This window comes from Etheostoma spectabile, chromosome 2, assembly GCF_008692095.1.
Source record: "Etheostoma spectabile isolate EspeVRDwgs_2016 chromosome 2, UIUC_Espe_1.0, whole genome shotgun sequence".
Taxonomy (NCBI): domain Eukaryota; kingdom Metazoa; phylum Chordata; class Actinopteri; order Perciformes; family Percidae; genus Etheostoma; species Etheostoma spectabile.
Window position 1 is genome coordinate 16,641,723 of NC_045734.1, and position 16,266 is coordinate 16,657,988.

The 16,266-nt window shown below is 41.0% G+C and overlaps 2 protein-coding genes across 4 annotated transcripts in view; one reads left to right on the plus strand and one right to left on the minus strand.

The window, feature by feature from the left end:
- The first annotated feature begins 381 nt into the window (after positions 1–381).
- On the plus strand, positions 382–7,385 carry lyl1 (LYL1 basic helix-loop-helix family member). 2 transcript variants are annotated; one of them, XM_032537356.1, is made up of 4 exons: positions 382–994; positions 2,230–3,820; positions 5,259–5,356; positions 6,134–7,385. In XM_032537356.1, the coding sequence occupies exons 2-4, from the start codon at positions 3,048–3,050 to the stop codon at positions 6,652–6,654; spliced, it is 1,392 nt and encodes a 463-aa protein (XP_032393247.1). In that variant the 5' UTR covers positions 382–994; positions 2,230–3,047; the 3' UTR covers positions 6,655–7,385. The 2 variants fall into 2 exon arrangements, with proteins under 2 accessions (XP_032393247.1, XP_032393239.1); XM_032537348.1 differs by having other exon boundaries at positions 383–994; positions 6,095–7,385.
- Positions 7,386–11,394: 4,009 nt separating this feature from the next.
- Positions 11,395–16,266, minus strand: part of LOC116702738 (uncharacterized) — a 6,808-nt gene continuing 1,936 nt past the window's right edge. The window contains exons 3-8 of one of the 2 annotated variants that reach the window (XM_032537112.1): positions 15,692–15,802; positions 15,195–15,317; positions 14,321–14,693; positions 14,154–14,213; positions 13,637–14,031; positions 11,395–13,447 (exon numbers count right to left, since the gene is read on the minus strand). In XM_032537112.1, the coding sequence (XP_032393003.1) occupies positions 11,984–13,447; positions 13,637–14,031; positions 14,154–14,213; positions 14,321–14,693; positions 15,195–15,317; positions 15,692–15,802 (2,526 nt within the window). In that variant the 3' untranslated portion in view covers positions 11,395–11,983. The remainder of the gene's footprint in view (positions 13,448–13,636; positions 14,032–14,153; positions 14,214–14,320; positions 14,694–15,194; positions 15,318–15,691; positions 15,803–16,266) is intronic. The other variant, XM_032537121.1, reaches the window with a different exon arrangement.

Genomic DNA, 16,266 nt, shown 5'->3' on the forward strand with positions numbered 1-16,266 from the left:
ACTGAGTCCCCAAGGGCCTTTTGGCATTGCCTATGTATGACTTTCCACCCTATGTGTGTATGGAGAGGCATGTGCATGTGTGTACAGTATACTATTGTCTTTTTATTATATTGCTATTTTCTTGGAAACAGTCAAGATGCCTTCAAAGTCTAGGATTGACCAGTCCAGTGTGTGTGTATGTGTGTGTGTGTGTGTGTGTGGGTGGGTGTGTGTGGTGGAGGGGGGGTAGGGGTGGTGGAGGTTCCTTATCTACAGGCCACAGGCAGCTTTGAGGCTCTTATCAGGAGCCACCATATTGTACTAGCACATCCTCTTGTCCAGCAGCAAGCGGAAAACTCTCCTTGCAACATGGTTCCCTCTCTCACCCTTCTCTCTCTCTCACTCTCTCTCTCCCCCACCTCACACTTGCCAGTACCAGAGCTCTCCGCCTGGCAACCAGCTAGAGCATTGTGTCTTCTTGGCGAAGAAAGTGGGAGAAAGAAGGATAGACAGGACTGTGTGTGTGTGTGTGTGAGAGAGAGAGAGAGAGAGAGAGAGAGAGAGAGAGAGAGAGAGAGAGAGAGAGAGACAGAGACAGAGACAGAGAGAGAGAGAGACAGACAGAGAGAGACAGAGAGAGAGAGGTGAGAATGACATATGGACAGGGGGCGGCATGCTTTGAGTGTGTCTTCGTTCAAAGGAACAACTTCACGACGAAAAACAAATGCTTACATTTGGACGGTCTAATTCTAACTTCATCTCTTTGTGAATGTTTGGGACTTATATGAATATATCTCATTATTAGTTTTTAAAATGATTCATAGAATATGAGAAGAGTTTGAGCGGTTTTAGACAGTTTTGACCTTAGAGATTGACATACACACAGTGACAGGCTGCCGGAGGAAGAGGAGGAGGGCGTTAAACACTGAGGAGATACAACATGTGCGTTTACAGATCACTTGAACGGATTTTGCATGACAGACAGATCAGCCACACTGGATATCATAATGTATCTGTAAGTACTTGTTTATTTTATTTGTATGCAGCCTGCAGTGCATGAATGGCTTTGCAGCCTCAACAATTATAACAAAAAAAATGTATGTATAAATATATAATATAAATAATAAAAGAATAGCTAATATGGTTATTTATTGGTAAAGAGATGAAGATAAAAATGTAATATCACACCACGTCAGATGCTTTTTGGATGGCCATTTGCTGTATTAACTTATTTTTTTATGAAGAGTATTTTTCAACCATCTCAGGCCTTTATTATATAAGACAGCTGATGAAAGGGGGGAAAGAGAGAGGGAGAATGACATGCAGCCAAGGATTGCAAATACATATATATATATATATGTTTCTTATATATATATATTTTTTCCAGTCTACTGGCTACGGTAAGAAATATACAACATATTCTGCATTTGGATTAAACAGTAACATAAGGCAATAACATTAAAATTTACAAGAAAACACAACTATTGGACATATACAAAAATCATATATAAAAATCATATATAAAAATTATCTGCGATGCAATATGGTAGCATAAAGGTTTATAATTAACTTGTGCCAGAAATGTGCCAGAGAATACAACCTTGACCAAAAGTCAAATGTTATATCATCTATGCTTCAACAAAGTATACGAGTAGTGATAGTTGTTTTGTTTCTGCAACAGCAAAAGAAAAAAATTGCCATGTACAGCTGAGACCATTTAAATATTCATCTGTAACTTTCTGTCTGTGTTGCTTCTCTATTATTTCTCCTTACCAAGATATTAATATAATTGTAAATATAACACTGCTGCAAAATTAAACAATAAAAAACTACCTGCATGTGTCGTCCGCACATCATTGTGAAAGAGGGAAATGTCCAAAATAAAGTCATGACCACTAGAAAAGACAAAACAGGAACACTTGCGATTGCAGAAGCTGAGAAATCATAAGAGTATAACGCCTTGCAGAGCAGAGTAAAAACAAACGTCTCCTTCCTTGAAGAAATAGAGAACAACAGTGAATTAAATTGATATGCAGCATTTTAGCATTAACTCAGGGCAGTAGTATGAGATGAATCTGTAAATTATGAATCAAATTCAGATTTTAAACTGTAGACCAGCTTCCACTGAGGGAACCAACAACTGCTCTTGTGGTTTTTTATCTGCAAATTATGACCTTTTACAACATTTCCATCTCTATACATCAAATATACAGTATATCCTGAGTGTGTATTTTTTGTTTCGTTCAACAGACTCTTTGATATAAATCCAATCTTCAGGGGTCTGGGAAGCTTTGAATGCTTAAAAGGATTTTGACTCACATCCTCAAAATACACACAGACAGACAGATAGACAGACCGACTCCTAAAGAGCAGCCACTAGAGACGTTTTCAAAACCTAGAATCTGCTGCTCAGGATGTACTGTGGGAGAAATCCACTCCAGATCAGACCGCAACAACCACCCTGGCTCCACGCTGCACCCAGAGACGATACCACAGGAGGGCTACTCCATTAAAGACTGCAAGGACTGAAACATTTGTTTCATTGGCACCCTCTGTAATGTTGAAGTGAGGGAATGAATACATGCTCACGTTTACTCACACTCACAGCCAGCAGAGGCGGGAACGATGGGTAATAAGGCTGGAGCAGAAGACAGCTATAGCTCAATCCGAGGCAAATAAAATCTGAAATGACAGATAGAAGACTCACATACTGACCCTGGCAAAGATAAGAACAAGTGGTGAGTTGCAGGTTGGCCAGAGGAAAATACACATTTCTAGTGAGGTAGAGCAACAAGATATTGCATAATTTGCAAGAAAGCAGAACACATGGAGAGGAAATAAAGACGTGTAAGTAAAAGACACATACACTTGGTTAGGACAGATTTAAAGGGCTCTGTAGGACAAGCTGCAGGTGGTACACATGAATATGTTACTTATTCTCACACACATATATATACATATATGTATATATATAGACACAGTGACACACTCTCACGGGACACACATTGAGCAGCCAGGAGGAACAGAATTTTGTAACTACTGAGGATCCCCAGAGAGTCTTTCCTACCATGATGGAGAAGCTAAACCCCACTGGCCCACCTACCTCACCCACCAACTTAACTCACCCCTCCTCCTCCTCCTCCTCCTCCTCCTCCTCCTCCTCCTCCTCCTCCTCTTCCCCATCCTGTGTCTCCGTAGAGCAGCACAGTCCTCTCCAAAACAGGCCTTTGGCACCCTTGTATGCTATCAACAGCCCGTGTCCTGCTAACAAGTCAGGGCACAAGGGACACACGAATGTCCCCTCTGCTGGCTCGATTCAGTCCCCCATCGTCAAGGCAACGGTGTTAACCAGTCACAACGTAGGGACAGCTACTGCACCTGAGCCCAGTGTCATGGAGACCAAGAAGGAGGAGGAAGAGGAGGAGGTGAAGCAAGGAGGACCAACGTGCACCACAGCCCCTTCTGCTTCTACCAAGGGGTCCCCAACTCTTTCCTCTCCACCTCCGCTCCTCCCGGCACCAGCCAAGACCTCCTTGTGCACTTTACCACCTCCAACCACCACCAGATCCTTCCCTTTGTCTTCATCATCCTCTCCTCTTCCTCCACACATTCCAGTCATCAGCCTCGGTCACAGCAAACCCCCTCTCCCGCTCCCTAATACTCCTTTGACTGCCCTCCACCCAATTCCCAGTCTCCTACATGGGCCCCACGGGGACCTTCGCCGCAGTCAGCTGTCCTGTTTGCCTGTGGCCAGTCCTGGAGCTTCTGGGGGCCATTCAGCTCCCTCCCCAGGACCCTTGTTGCCTCAGCAGTACCTGTCTGCACACCCCTTCTTCACTAGGTGAGATCTGGCTCATATAGACCCTCTTCAGTGAGTGCTAAGCAGAGTGATTTCCTCCTTTCTCAGATTTTTTTGTTTGAATAATTGTGGGTCCTAAAGAAACAAAGATTTCTATTCCACAAGAAAAAAAGGTTGGTGAAAAGTTAGAAAACAGTCAATGTACTTTTGTGTTTTTACATATTTCTTATCCAGTTCATCATCACGCTATTTCTCAATCTTGCAACCTCTTTTAGGGGTCCTGACACCAAGGGTGGGAACCACAACATTAGCAGACAAAACTGATAGTTGTATCTAATGTATGAGCTGTGGATTAAATAATCTTGTTGGTGGAATGTCAGTTTCATGACAAATTAAAACAATTCTGGAGTTTGCATTTTATGCTGTAAGAAAATCTGAATTATGGAAAATATAATAAAACTTCAGCTCTCTATAGAACATAATACAATAGTATATCAATAAATAATAATAATCAATAATGTAAGAAGTTGCCACATACTCAAGCACCTCCGTTTCAGCAGGCATACAAACAGATGTGGAACTCTTAACCATAAAATAAAAAACGCTTTCCTGCGATGTTACTTGTGATGATGAGGCCACCTCGTTGGTAGCAAATTTCTGTTTCATATGAAACCTTAACTGCTGCGATTTCACGACTTCCCATTGAGATCAATTGTGGCTATGCTGCACGGTTATGTGGCATTGACAGCAGGATGTGTGCTGTTATGAAGGGATCTCACATTTCATTTACTCATCAGGACATATAGGGCGCTAAATACAAGTTCCATTATAAACGTTTTTTTTATTGTGTGCAACCAACAACACGAAGATATCACTTACCAAACTAAACATCCACTTTTAATTGCAACTAAATTTTGTTGTTGAACTGACAAAAGACAACAAAACAGATTGTTTTGGGCTCAAAGAGTTGGCTACTCTTAGCTTACACTCACGAAGAAAGGCATTTCTTTGCAGATATTATCAGAGCCCTCCTGCTGTTCATCTATTCTCTGCACCAAAAACGATTTTCCTCACAGTTTCTTTCCGTAGCAAAGGAACATCATCTATGTAAAAAGTAGGACTTTTTATCTACATCTAAGGTTTTCCCATCTGTCATGGAGGTCTGGGAATAAGATTCCCTCCTCACTTCTCTCTCGTATGTTTGTAGCAGGAAGCATTGATCCATTCCATCCCCCTGGAGTAAAATCAGTTTAACCAGACTTAATGAGACTGGGCTAAAACTCTGCATGCACACTCAATCAACGCCACAAACCTAATCACACCGCAGTTAATGGCTTCCTCCATCTTCTTGAGCTCTCATACCCCTCTTTATATTTACAAGAAGAGATTCTGGAATAACTGTTTTTTTATATATTTAGCTGCACTTGATTGTAAATGCAGTTACAAAAATGTCACATTTTGCCATGTTTTTTATCAATAGTTCTTACCTGGGGCCCTCAGGAGGAAACTACGGTGTCATCAACAACAGCCGGATCAAGAGAAGAACCTCGTCACACTTTGAGGCAGAGATCAATGATTGTGAGTTTCTGTGTGACCAAATAAAGAATGAGACATCAATATTGATACAGCCATAATTACTGTATGTGAATGTTTGCATGTTTGAAATTGTACTGATTATGGAAATGCTGCACTGATCCCGGAGAATATATATACGAATGTATGATGATGTTTACAAAAAATAATAAGTTTAAAGATAATCTGTAATTTCCTTATGCTCAGCAAGTTCTCTGAAAAAAAAAACACAGCAATGATGTGTCAGTCCATCTCTCAATACTTTTCTACTTCCTTAACTTGTGTGTGGCTTTCAGCCCCAAGCACAGTTGTTCTTACTGAAGACATAGATGTTTAAAAATGGGTCATAGATACATATTTAGATGTTTTTTAAATAATTCCCTAAAATAGCAGGGCACTAGCTTTTTACAGTAAACGTTATTCAAACAGGAGTATAGTGCATTTGTTGTAGGACTATTTTCAGCGGTGGATTACTACACCTGGTGCTAGTGAGTATTTACAGCCGCAAGGCGGTGTTTACTCAAAATCAACTTAAGTGCACACGTTCACTGTAATGATGACTGAAGATGTTCCAGTGCAACAGTGTTGTTTTAATAGTTTTTGAACTGTGAACATTTTGGCATAAGACATATGAGGCATTGGCTACACAACACATTACAATAGTAGGATCATTCCATTGCTGTTGTTTTTAATGGTATTCTTTGACAACAATAATATATATTAACTTCTTTTATGTCCTTTAAGGCCCTGCACACTCAGACAGTGATTATGTGTGTCTAACAGGCCCTCCTCAGAAACTCGCTCGCCGTGTCTTCACCAACAGCCGCGAGCGCTGGCGACAGCAGAACGTAAACGGGGCTTTCTCTGAGCTGAGAAAACTCATTCCCACACACCCACATGACAAGAAGCTCAGCAAGAATGAAATCCTCCGTCTGGCTGTAAAGTACATCAACTTCTTGGTCACACTGCTCAATGACCAGGCACAGGACAAGAACAGGGACTCAGCTGAGGACCAGAGCAGCACCACTGGGTTGAAAAGTAATAAACAAAACCGTATTTTTCAGTGCAACACTCCTCCTCCGTCCCACGCAACCCCACCATCCTCAGCACGTCCCACCACAGTCCACAGAGACTCAACTGACTCACTCATTGCTCTGGCTAACTCCCCAGCAACATCCAGTTGCTATGGTGACACAGACAGTGAGGAAAGCTTTGGGGCTAAGACCTCTTTGGTGACACATGGCATTCTGGGAAAGGTCAAAAGTCAGATACGGATGGTGGCAGCCCCAAATGATGAGCGGTGACACCAAAAGACAGCAAACAAAGAGGTGTAAGTGTTACACTGACTACAGGACACACAATCACTGACAGATTCCAAAAGGGTTTGTGGAGCCAGTATGATTCTCTCTTCAACTCTCAAGTAGTGAAATAGAATTTCAGAGACTTTCTATAGTTTTGAATAGCTCTGTTTTTTGCAGTGATGTGTAAACATTGAGGGTAAGGCTCTGTGTTTTAGGAAAAGACTGAAGTGTGCTATGGGGAAAGTAGTGAGGCATGCAAACACCACAGAACATTCAAACAGACTTGAACATGTTTTATATCCAAGTAAGGTCCAAATGTTCCGATGTCAAACAATGTGGATCCACAACGACGAATTATGCAAAATAGGATGCTGAAAATCTAAAGAGATTGTCCATTTGGATTAATAATAAAAATCTGATAATCTCTTTTTAGTCAACTATTCAGGATTTTGAATTGGCTTTGCCTCTGTAGACTCATATAATAGTGAATCTCTCACAAGAGCGTTAAAAAAAATATGTTATGTTCCAGCCTCAGATATGTACAATCTGCATTGCCCTAGTACAATTATTCAAAGTATATAAATACTCTATTGTGTCTGCAAAGAAGAGCATGTAATGCACTCATGAATTAAAGTTGCCGTTTTTAAGAGAAGCAGGGCCGATGGTCCCACCCTGACATTGTGACACACTTGTACCGGACAGAAATAAAGTGTGTTTTAGTTTGCTGTTCCTTATTTGACATCCTCTTATTGCGCTCCACTGCTCTTTGTCAGCACTATTTCTCAACACATCCAAACGTTTTGCCGTGTTTGTCAAATGTGTAGGGAACATTTGTGTATCTTCAAAGTGTTCTCAGTGTGAGATGATCATAGTAACCATCAGATGTTAGAGGTATTTTTCCAATGCTTGTTGGTTAGGCCTATAAAAGGACCAACTTAAATATCAATGCTTATTTTGAAGAAATAACAAGCCTAGATAAGTCTACATGATTAACTACATAGATTAACACAACAACTTGCTACCTTATTCAGGTATGGGCAGAATAGTGAAAGTCAAACTCCATCGGTTTTGTAGTTCACCAGACTCACAGATGAACAATGGTTATTTTTAACAAGGAAGCCATACTTACCTTGCACGGCAGCTGGATTCTCTCGATATCACGAGATCATGCGAGACTCTCTGGATCACATATCTCACAAATTTCGTTCAGGTTTCGAGGAGCCTAATGTATTTGTGACTGAACTACCATTTAACCAAACCAATCGCCGTCCGGTACGGAGCTACTTGTAGATATCAGAGTGATTTAGGTGTGTGTAACCTTATAATACATTTATGTGACCATGGAGTCAAGGCCGCGGCTGTTCATTCAAAAACAAGAATGGCTGACATGATAGACAGATGGTTCACCTGTCAAGTATTTTTTATTGAAAGTACCTGCCTTTTTACAAACAATGTTCAATAACGGCTTCTGAGATGATTCTGTGTGAAATTCATTATTCATTAATGTGTACACCACTAATTTTGCAGTTGATGAAGGTGGCGCTAATTGAAATGACTGACTGACTTGCTTACAAATTATTATTTTTGTATATACTGTTGAATATCTTAATCTAATAATAATGTCTTAATTTATATTTTTAAATTAATAATCTCAATCTGCAGTTACAAGTAACTAATGTCAAATAAATGTAGTGGCATAAAAAGTAGTATAAAGTACATACCTCGAAATTGTAGATAAGTACAGTAGGCCTACACGAGTAAATGCACTTAAATTCCACCACTGCATGTTTTAGCATGCATTCTGTATATGTGTGTAAGCAACCAAGAGGCAAAAGATTTATGTAACAGCAACAATTGTAGTTGTGTGGTTGGATGAGGAAGGTCAGGGTGGATGTGGGATGCAGTTAGAGATGGGGTTTAGCATGGTGGTGGAGTGTTGCATAAGTGGGAAGTTGGGGGTAAGTTGCAGCTGTGCAATAGTGCTGCTTTCTCTCTGCCTGCATGCACGGCTCTATCAAGTGGCATTTTATCAAGTGAACGCCAACAGTTAGTGCTGTCTCATTGACGGTCAATGAGTTTCCTGGAGGACGGGTGGTGTGTGTGTGTGTGGGTGTGTTGGTGTGTGTGTGTGTGTGTGTGGTGTGTGTGTGGTGTGTGTGTGTGTGTGTGTGTGTGTGTGTGTGTGTGTGTGTGTGTGAGAGAGAGAGAGAGTGATGGGTGTTTGGACATATTTGGTGGAAACCACTGCATTTGAGAAAGGGAGAGGGGAAAAACAAAAAAAGAATACAGCCACCAGGATGCTCTGGGAAGCCCTACACACGGTCTCGGGACCACACAACAGGAAGAGCTGCTTTCACAACGCTGCCATGGCTGACTCTGCCCGCTCTGCTGTGCCAGGCTGATCTGCCCCCTCTTGCTTCGTTATAAAACCACAGAGAGGATTACAGACTGAGGCAGGGGTCACACACATATTAAGGGGGCACTGCAGTATTCTGCAATTGCACACACTAAAGTTCTAGCCAGGTTTTTGTAGCAACACAAGTGATTTGCTGTGTTGTTAGGAGTTATTAAACAATTTATGAAAGATTATAACTATTAAAGATAAATGCATTTCATAACGCTTTAAGTTTACATGGTGAATTTGTTGGCAAACACTAACACATCTAGCTTTTACGGATCAACATTATCATTCATTTTGGGTTGTATTTCTGGTCACCTGATGAATCTAAATCCAATATTCACTCTATGTTTGCTCTGTTTGTGGTCTCCACCAACTTCTCAAAAAACATGTCTCTTTAGCTGCTAAATGCTCCACCATGTTCACCAGCTAGTTGCATTGTCTGTCTGCTGTTTGGTGCTGAGCAAGTAGTGTACAGTGAGTTTATGGAGCTTTTTTCTTTTTACTGGCAAAAGCTGCCAGCTGCAGCTGAAAATGGCTGTAGAGCGATGAGAGGGAACCAAAACGATGAGCTAAACATGATATAAAGCCAAATTCTCTAAAAGTTCATCACTATGAGCAAACCATTTCACATATTGTCATTTAATACAATATTATTATTATTATGATGATAGGAAAATGAATTATAGCTGCTATAACAATGTCTTTGTTCTATTTAAGTGTCCCAGTGAGCCAGCGTGGACAACCCTGAAACGGAAGCAGTTTAATGAAATTAGCCACCTTTAATTGTATTATATATGTATGACCCTTTCCTTCTGTGATAATTCAAAATTTCTTCTGTGAAAAAGGCCTATTCACTAGCCTGATATGGCCATACTCAGATTCTAGTCAGAATATGAGTCTGATCCTGCTTCATTGGGCTGTGATTATGGGATGTGTTTAAACCGAACCAGGAAAGAAAATGCCCAGAAAATTAAGCAATAAATTCCCCCAAGCCAAATATAAGGTCAAAAACCATTGAGGTGGCCTTTCCCTGTTGTTGCAGGAATTTACAGTAGTCATGTCCAGTAGTCTACACTATGTATATTGGTTCAGTGAACAAAAACTATGATTTGGTAGGATTATACAATTGGGATATGCTCTTAAAATTGTATAATCCTTCCAAATTATTGTTCCAGTTTACTGGACAACACAAATTGTGTGCTAAGAATGCCAGATATAATGCACAAGGAAGAGGAACAAACATGATCATTTATTGTTAAAGAATACAAAAAAATTAATCAACTAAAATAATTTTAGGTGCATTGGTCCACTATAGAAACACACATGTACAGCATTGTATGTGTTGCCCTTGGTAACAGACTTCATTTGAAACACATTTCAGCAGTTTTCATCAAGCATAAAAAGTAACAATGACACGTCACACAAATAATTCTAAAGAATAATGGTCATAACTTTAAATAATAACAGTGCTTAACTTAATTGTTGTAAAACCACTGAGTGAACAAAAAAGGCCCCAGGATTATCCTGGTAATTATTATCCTAAATCCTGGTCAGGAGAAGGCTAGCTTCACAGAATAGATCTCCATGGTAACTTAGGTGCCTCTGCTTTTGTGAAACCGAGTCAAGGCTAATTTGAGCCAGGATAAGGAAATCCCAGCTTAATCCGCTATCTAGGTTTTGTGAAATAGCTCTTTGGTTTAAAGAAATGCTAACAACCAGAGCTTTTTTTTGTGTGGCCAGACCTCGCTCCACAAGGTAAGGTCTGGCTACACAAAGGTCTGGCAACACAAGATTAGTAAGATATTAATTCAACGTGAAAATATTACTTTATTGAAATCAACTAAACATCACAGCTTCTGCCTTAATTTTACTGTTCATCTTTTAGAGTAAAGTGTAAGCTTGTGTGTTTGTTTTTTAGGACTAAATATTGCAATTGCATGTAGGTCAGGAAAAAGAAACTTTATAATATTGGTTGGGACTGCTGGGGTGTTGACCTTCTCTCTTTCTTTTGATACAGGAGGCCAAGCAGGGTGATGGTGGCCAGCCTGGGACTTAAAGATAACGTCCTTGCCTCCGCCCCTCTTGCTACACCCACATGCCATTACAGACTAAACCTGCATGTCCCATGTGAGGATTGGACATGTTAGAAGGTTCTTGGTCCTAAAGCAGCTTTAGCATGCTGATAACAAGAACAAAGCTTTTTAATGCAGAGGCTTAGCAAGTTATGAGGTTTAGTAAATGCAAAAACAAAGTCAGTGTAGTGTGAAAAATATTTAAAAAGATTAACGATAAAACTTTCCATCATATTTTTATTGTGACACTAAAAACAGACAAAGACCCAATCATTATACAATAGTTTTTAATTATGTACTAGTAGTGCTAGTAGCACAGTGAAAATGCTGAGTGACCCATATACTGTATCTAGAATAAAACTTGTTAAATGACTTACATAAGTTTATATTTATGTTGAATTTACCACTTATAGAGATGAACATGAAATAAATCATCATTCAAAATAATAATTGCATTTATACTTTCTCACAGAATTTGACATATCTTGCAAACAGTAAAGAAGCACCTAAATACTTTTCATGTGCATTACCAAAATCAATTTAGCCAAATTTAGCAGAGTTTATTTTGTCAAAATGATATATATTGTGAAAACATAATTTAGTGTGAGCAATATTCACCCTTTTAAAAAACGTCATACAATTTGACAGAAGTATTTTAAAATCCTTTGACTTGTGGTTTATTTGTATATAAAGAAACAAAGAAAGAAATACTAATAGAAAAGTATCTGTGATTTAAAGATAGTCCATCTGCTGCGATAAATTTAAAATACATATTTGCCACTGTTTAATTATACACTCTTATCTGACTTATTCACAACTAAATATTTTAGCATTTTATATACATGATCTATCCAGCCTTTCATTCAGTTTTGAATACTTTCTCTCCTTGTTTTACCAGAGAGTCTATGCTGTCATTCACTGTTCTCTCCACATTATCTGTCTTTTCTAACATGTTTTTGTTGCTGATTTTCCGTCTGCCCACCTCAGTTACCGCAGATCCAGCAGCTACCCCGACAGCTCCGCCAATCACACCCCCTAAAATCACACCGAGCACCAGACCCAGCAATGCACCCCCTATGACTACCATGGGCACCTGTTTAGCAGTAGTCCCAATTTTCCCCCACACTGAGCTCTCTGCCACCATTTTGGCACCTGCTTTGGCCCCAGAACCAACCTTCCCCCACACAGGACTCTGAGACACCATCTTTGCACCGGTAAAAAGTCTAGCTCCAACTTGCACAGAGCCATCAGCCATCAGTTTAGCTCCAGTTTTTGCCCCAGATCCTACTTTTCCCCACATAGGACTAGCTGCTGCTGACTTTGCTCTGGATCCCACCCATGAAGAACCGTCCACTATTTCCTTGGGAACTCTATCTCCTACTAGTTTGGACACATGCCCAACATTAGCTCCAACCTTCTCCCATACAGAACTATCAACCACCATCTTCTGGACATTTTGTGCCTTGCCGCTGACCGTCTCCCACACCGGACTATCTTTCACTTTCTTTGCTCCCTCACCTACCCACACAGAGCTATCTGCCAGGAGTTGAGGTAACATCTTTGCACTTGACTCCATTTTCTCCATAATGGAACGGAGAAGTGAAGGAGACATGGTGGAATGCGTAATTGGAGGAAGGCTGTCAATATTCAATGTACTCACACTCATCTCTGCCTCATCCCTAGTTTTTTCAATCTCATCCTCTGTTACTTCCTCTTCTGCCTCAGCCAGAGGCTGCATGTAGGGATAAAGTACCTGCCTTTCAGAGCTGAGCTGTCTGTCGCCCAGTCCTTTTTGCTCAAGTCCCCCCCCCCTTCTCTCCCTTGCAATCTCCAACTGTCTCTTCCTTACTCGGTTCTCCGCTTCCTGAAAAGCAGGATGGGAATAGCATTGTCCTCCACCTTCCTTCACTGTCTGCTCCACCTTCTCTAGCAGCTGTGCCACATTTCTTCTGTCCCTTCCACCTCCCTCCATCTCCATCACATGAAACCTGTCGCCGCATTTCTCCACAAGCTTTACCAAATCCCCCCGCTGACCAGCGATGTATTCCTCCACACTGCAATTTCCTGCCTTCCCGCTCTTCTTCAGTTTATCTGCGTGAGTAAAGAGGAGCAGAGTGTGTCTCTGGACCGCTTCTGGGCCAAAAACAGCCTCGAGGACCCTGAGAGCCTGCAGCTCGGTCTTTGCAGGCTGGTCTAAGGGGACGCACAGGAGGAAGGCGTGTGGACCGGGACTGGTTAAAGCTACACAGGAGGAGATCTGAGCTCGCACCTCATCTGGAGTTTGTTCTGAACAGAACCAGTCTGGGGTATCCACCACCGCCACCTGCAGGTGAGAAAGGAGAAAAATGCAGCAATAAGAAAAGTTGATTTTTGGGAAATCCACATGATTGAATTGTTTTATGATGGAAAACAAGACAAGAGTGTCAAAGATTAGAATTTGGGGGGGTTGGCAATAACACATTAGTGAAAGAAAAATGAAAACATGAAAGCAAATAACATCTTAATAACTTACCCGTCTTCCGTCAACCAGTGCTTTCTTTTTCTCACATTCCCGAGTGATCGCAGTGAGACTGTCCGGGCGTGACTCAAATTCCTCCTGCCCCAATATGATGTTACCAGCTGCACTCTTCCCTGCTCCTGATCGTCCGAGCAGCACAAGACGCAGCTCCGGAGATGATGAAAAAGATATGGAGGATGAGGGCAATGAGGAGTGAGAGGAGGATGAGGGAAATGAGGAGGGAGAGGAGGATGAGGGAAATGAGGAGGGAGTGGAGGATGAGGAAAATAAGGAGGCAGAGGAGGTGAAGGTTGGTGAGGAGGGGGAAGAGAGGAAGACTGGCGAATGAGGAGATGAGATCAGAGATGCCTCAGGGGTTCTCTCTTCGAAGCTGTTCATTCTTTGGTGAACTGAAAACAATCAGGTGAAATGTGGAGTTTAATATGGAAAATTTAAAAATAATCATTTTCAAACATCTTACAAAAAGGAGCACTTTTTAGTGATATAATACAAGAGTGTTCCTGTGACTCACAAGTAGTGACCACTCTTGGAGTTGATTCAACTTCAGACATTTGTGAGAGTATAGCTCCATCTACAGAGGAAAAACAGTAACTATAAGTCATGTTTAATGCTCACATTCATTTTCTACGTGATATTGTGATGTAGAACAACATTGGCTACAAAAATGCATACATTTACCTGCATTTAATCTGAAACTGGGCGTCCTGTTCAACTGACGGTCATAATGCGTCTCTGAATAGGACTCTTGCTCTGGTGCTGGCGTTGAATGAAGCCCGTTAGATCTTTTGCTCACACTCACATTTCCCTCAATCTCCTCTCTTCCTTCTCTCCTTCTCCTCTCCCAAGCAGCACTCTTCTCCTCTCTATCGATACCCCTGCGTATTTCCGTGCTTTGGATGTGCATTGAAGAGACAGTCTCTTTTCTCTCCTCCTTTTGAGCTCTGTAACTTTCCAGAAGTTCTCTCTTTCTGTCTTTCACTCGCTTCTCCAGCTCTCTCTCCTGAGCTGTTTTCACATAGTATTCCCCGTTTTCCTTCACCATATTGTCCACCTGTTACATAAACACATAAATAAATATACAAACAATATATTTAGTAAATTTCCCCCATACTCACATTTACAATTACTGCGTCCCACTTTATAAGTCCTGCAGTTAATCTTCATTCATTGTCAATCATTGTGGAATCAATTCCTATTTCAGTCAAAGTTGCAACGTAATCAGCCTAATTTTTAATATCTGTCCAACTACAACTGGGTGTGATAGTAGGAGTATGAAACAGGGCCTTGCTGAGAAAAACATGCATGCTCAGTAACCTTCTGAGAAAAAGCAGTTAAAACAAAGAGCTCTACCACTTGCAATAAAAAATAATTTTACTTTCTGAAGATCTTAAAATTATTCTGGTAATTAAGTATACACATATACTGACTAAATTGTGAGATAACCCACCATAATCAGTATGAAAACAGAAAAGTTGTTAACAACACCACTGCAAAATGTGTGTGCAAACTCTAGTCTTGATGCCGTTAATCGTTCTCTACACCGACGTCTCACCTTCTCCAGCAGCTCACAGACCTGCTCCCTGTCCTGACGCTTACGATTATTGAAGACATGGTACCTCCCCCGACAGCGCTCAATTATCTGCCTCAGGCCTGGGTGTTCTTTCTGCAGGTATTCCTGTGGGAAACAATTTACATTTGCACTGGATTGCCTTTCTCCTGCTATGAACAGCAGCTGATTAGCCCAAATTGGACACAATGTGTGGTGAGGAAATACTGCAAAGATGTCTAAAGGAGAATGCAGCAGTTTCCATTTTTCAAAGTATATATAATAAATAACATATTGTTGTTTGAATTTGTTTACATAACCTGACCTTGTCAGACAGATTACTTTAATTCCTCCCTCAGTGTGTCACAAGACTGGCCAACCCAGTTAAAAATTAAATACAAAAGCTCAATTTGAATTGCAGGGTATCAACGTGTATACAAGATTTTAATAACACAAAGCTTAAGAAGACTTGACATTTTTTATCTAGTTTACAACTCTAATACCTCCACTGTTCTTCCCATCAAGTAGTCCCCACAGGTCAGCAGGACCAGGGTGTGATCCAGCACCTCGTCCCCAAACGCTTCCGCCAGCTCTGCAGGCACATGACTCTCCATCTGGTAACACCAGGGAAAGAAAAACGTTTAAAAAAAAAAAAAAAAGTTGAAAATTGTACTGCCAACTGTTATTTGATGATACACAGCACCCCCCCGGTTATCTGTCTGCATGACATCAAAGCCTGCATGTCAACCAACCTACTCAAACTGAACAGCAATTTACACCAAGGTTGGTGTAGCAACCTTGGTGTAGTCCTGGACTTCACCCCCACTTTCTATATTCGCATCAAATCCATCACCAATTCAGCCTTTTGTCATCTTAAAAACATCTCTCGACTCCGGCAATCACTCTCTGACTTTGTGGCCTGTTTGGACTGCAGCATTGGAGTCCTGTCTGGGGTCCCCAGCAAAACCATAGACAAGCTCCAGTATGTCCAAAACTCTGCCGCCAAAGTCCTCACCCACACAAAGAACTGGCAGCGTATCACCCCAACCCTCATCCACCTTTACTGGCTCTCAATTAA

Coding starts and splice junctions, on each gene's coding strand:
- lyl1 (XM_032537348.1), top strand. CDS start 3,048: ATGATGGAGAAGCTAAACCCCACTGGCCCACCTACCTCACCCACCAAC. Junction 3,821..5,258: donor GCACACCCCTTCTTCACTAG/GTGAGATCTGGC, acceptor TTTTATCAATAG/TTCTTACCTGGGGCCCTCAG. Junction 5,357..6,094: donor TGAGGCAGAGATCAATGATT/GTGAGTTTCTGT, acceptor ATGTCCTTTAAG/GCCCTGCACACTCAGACAGT.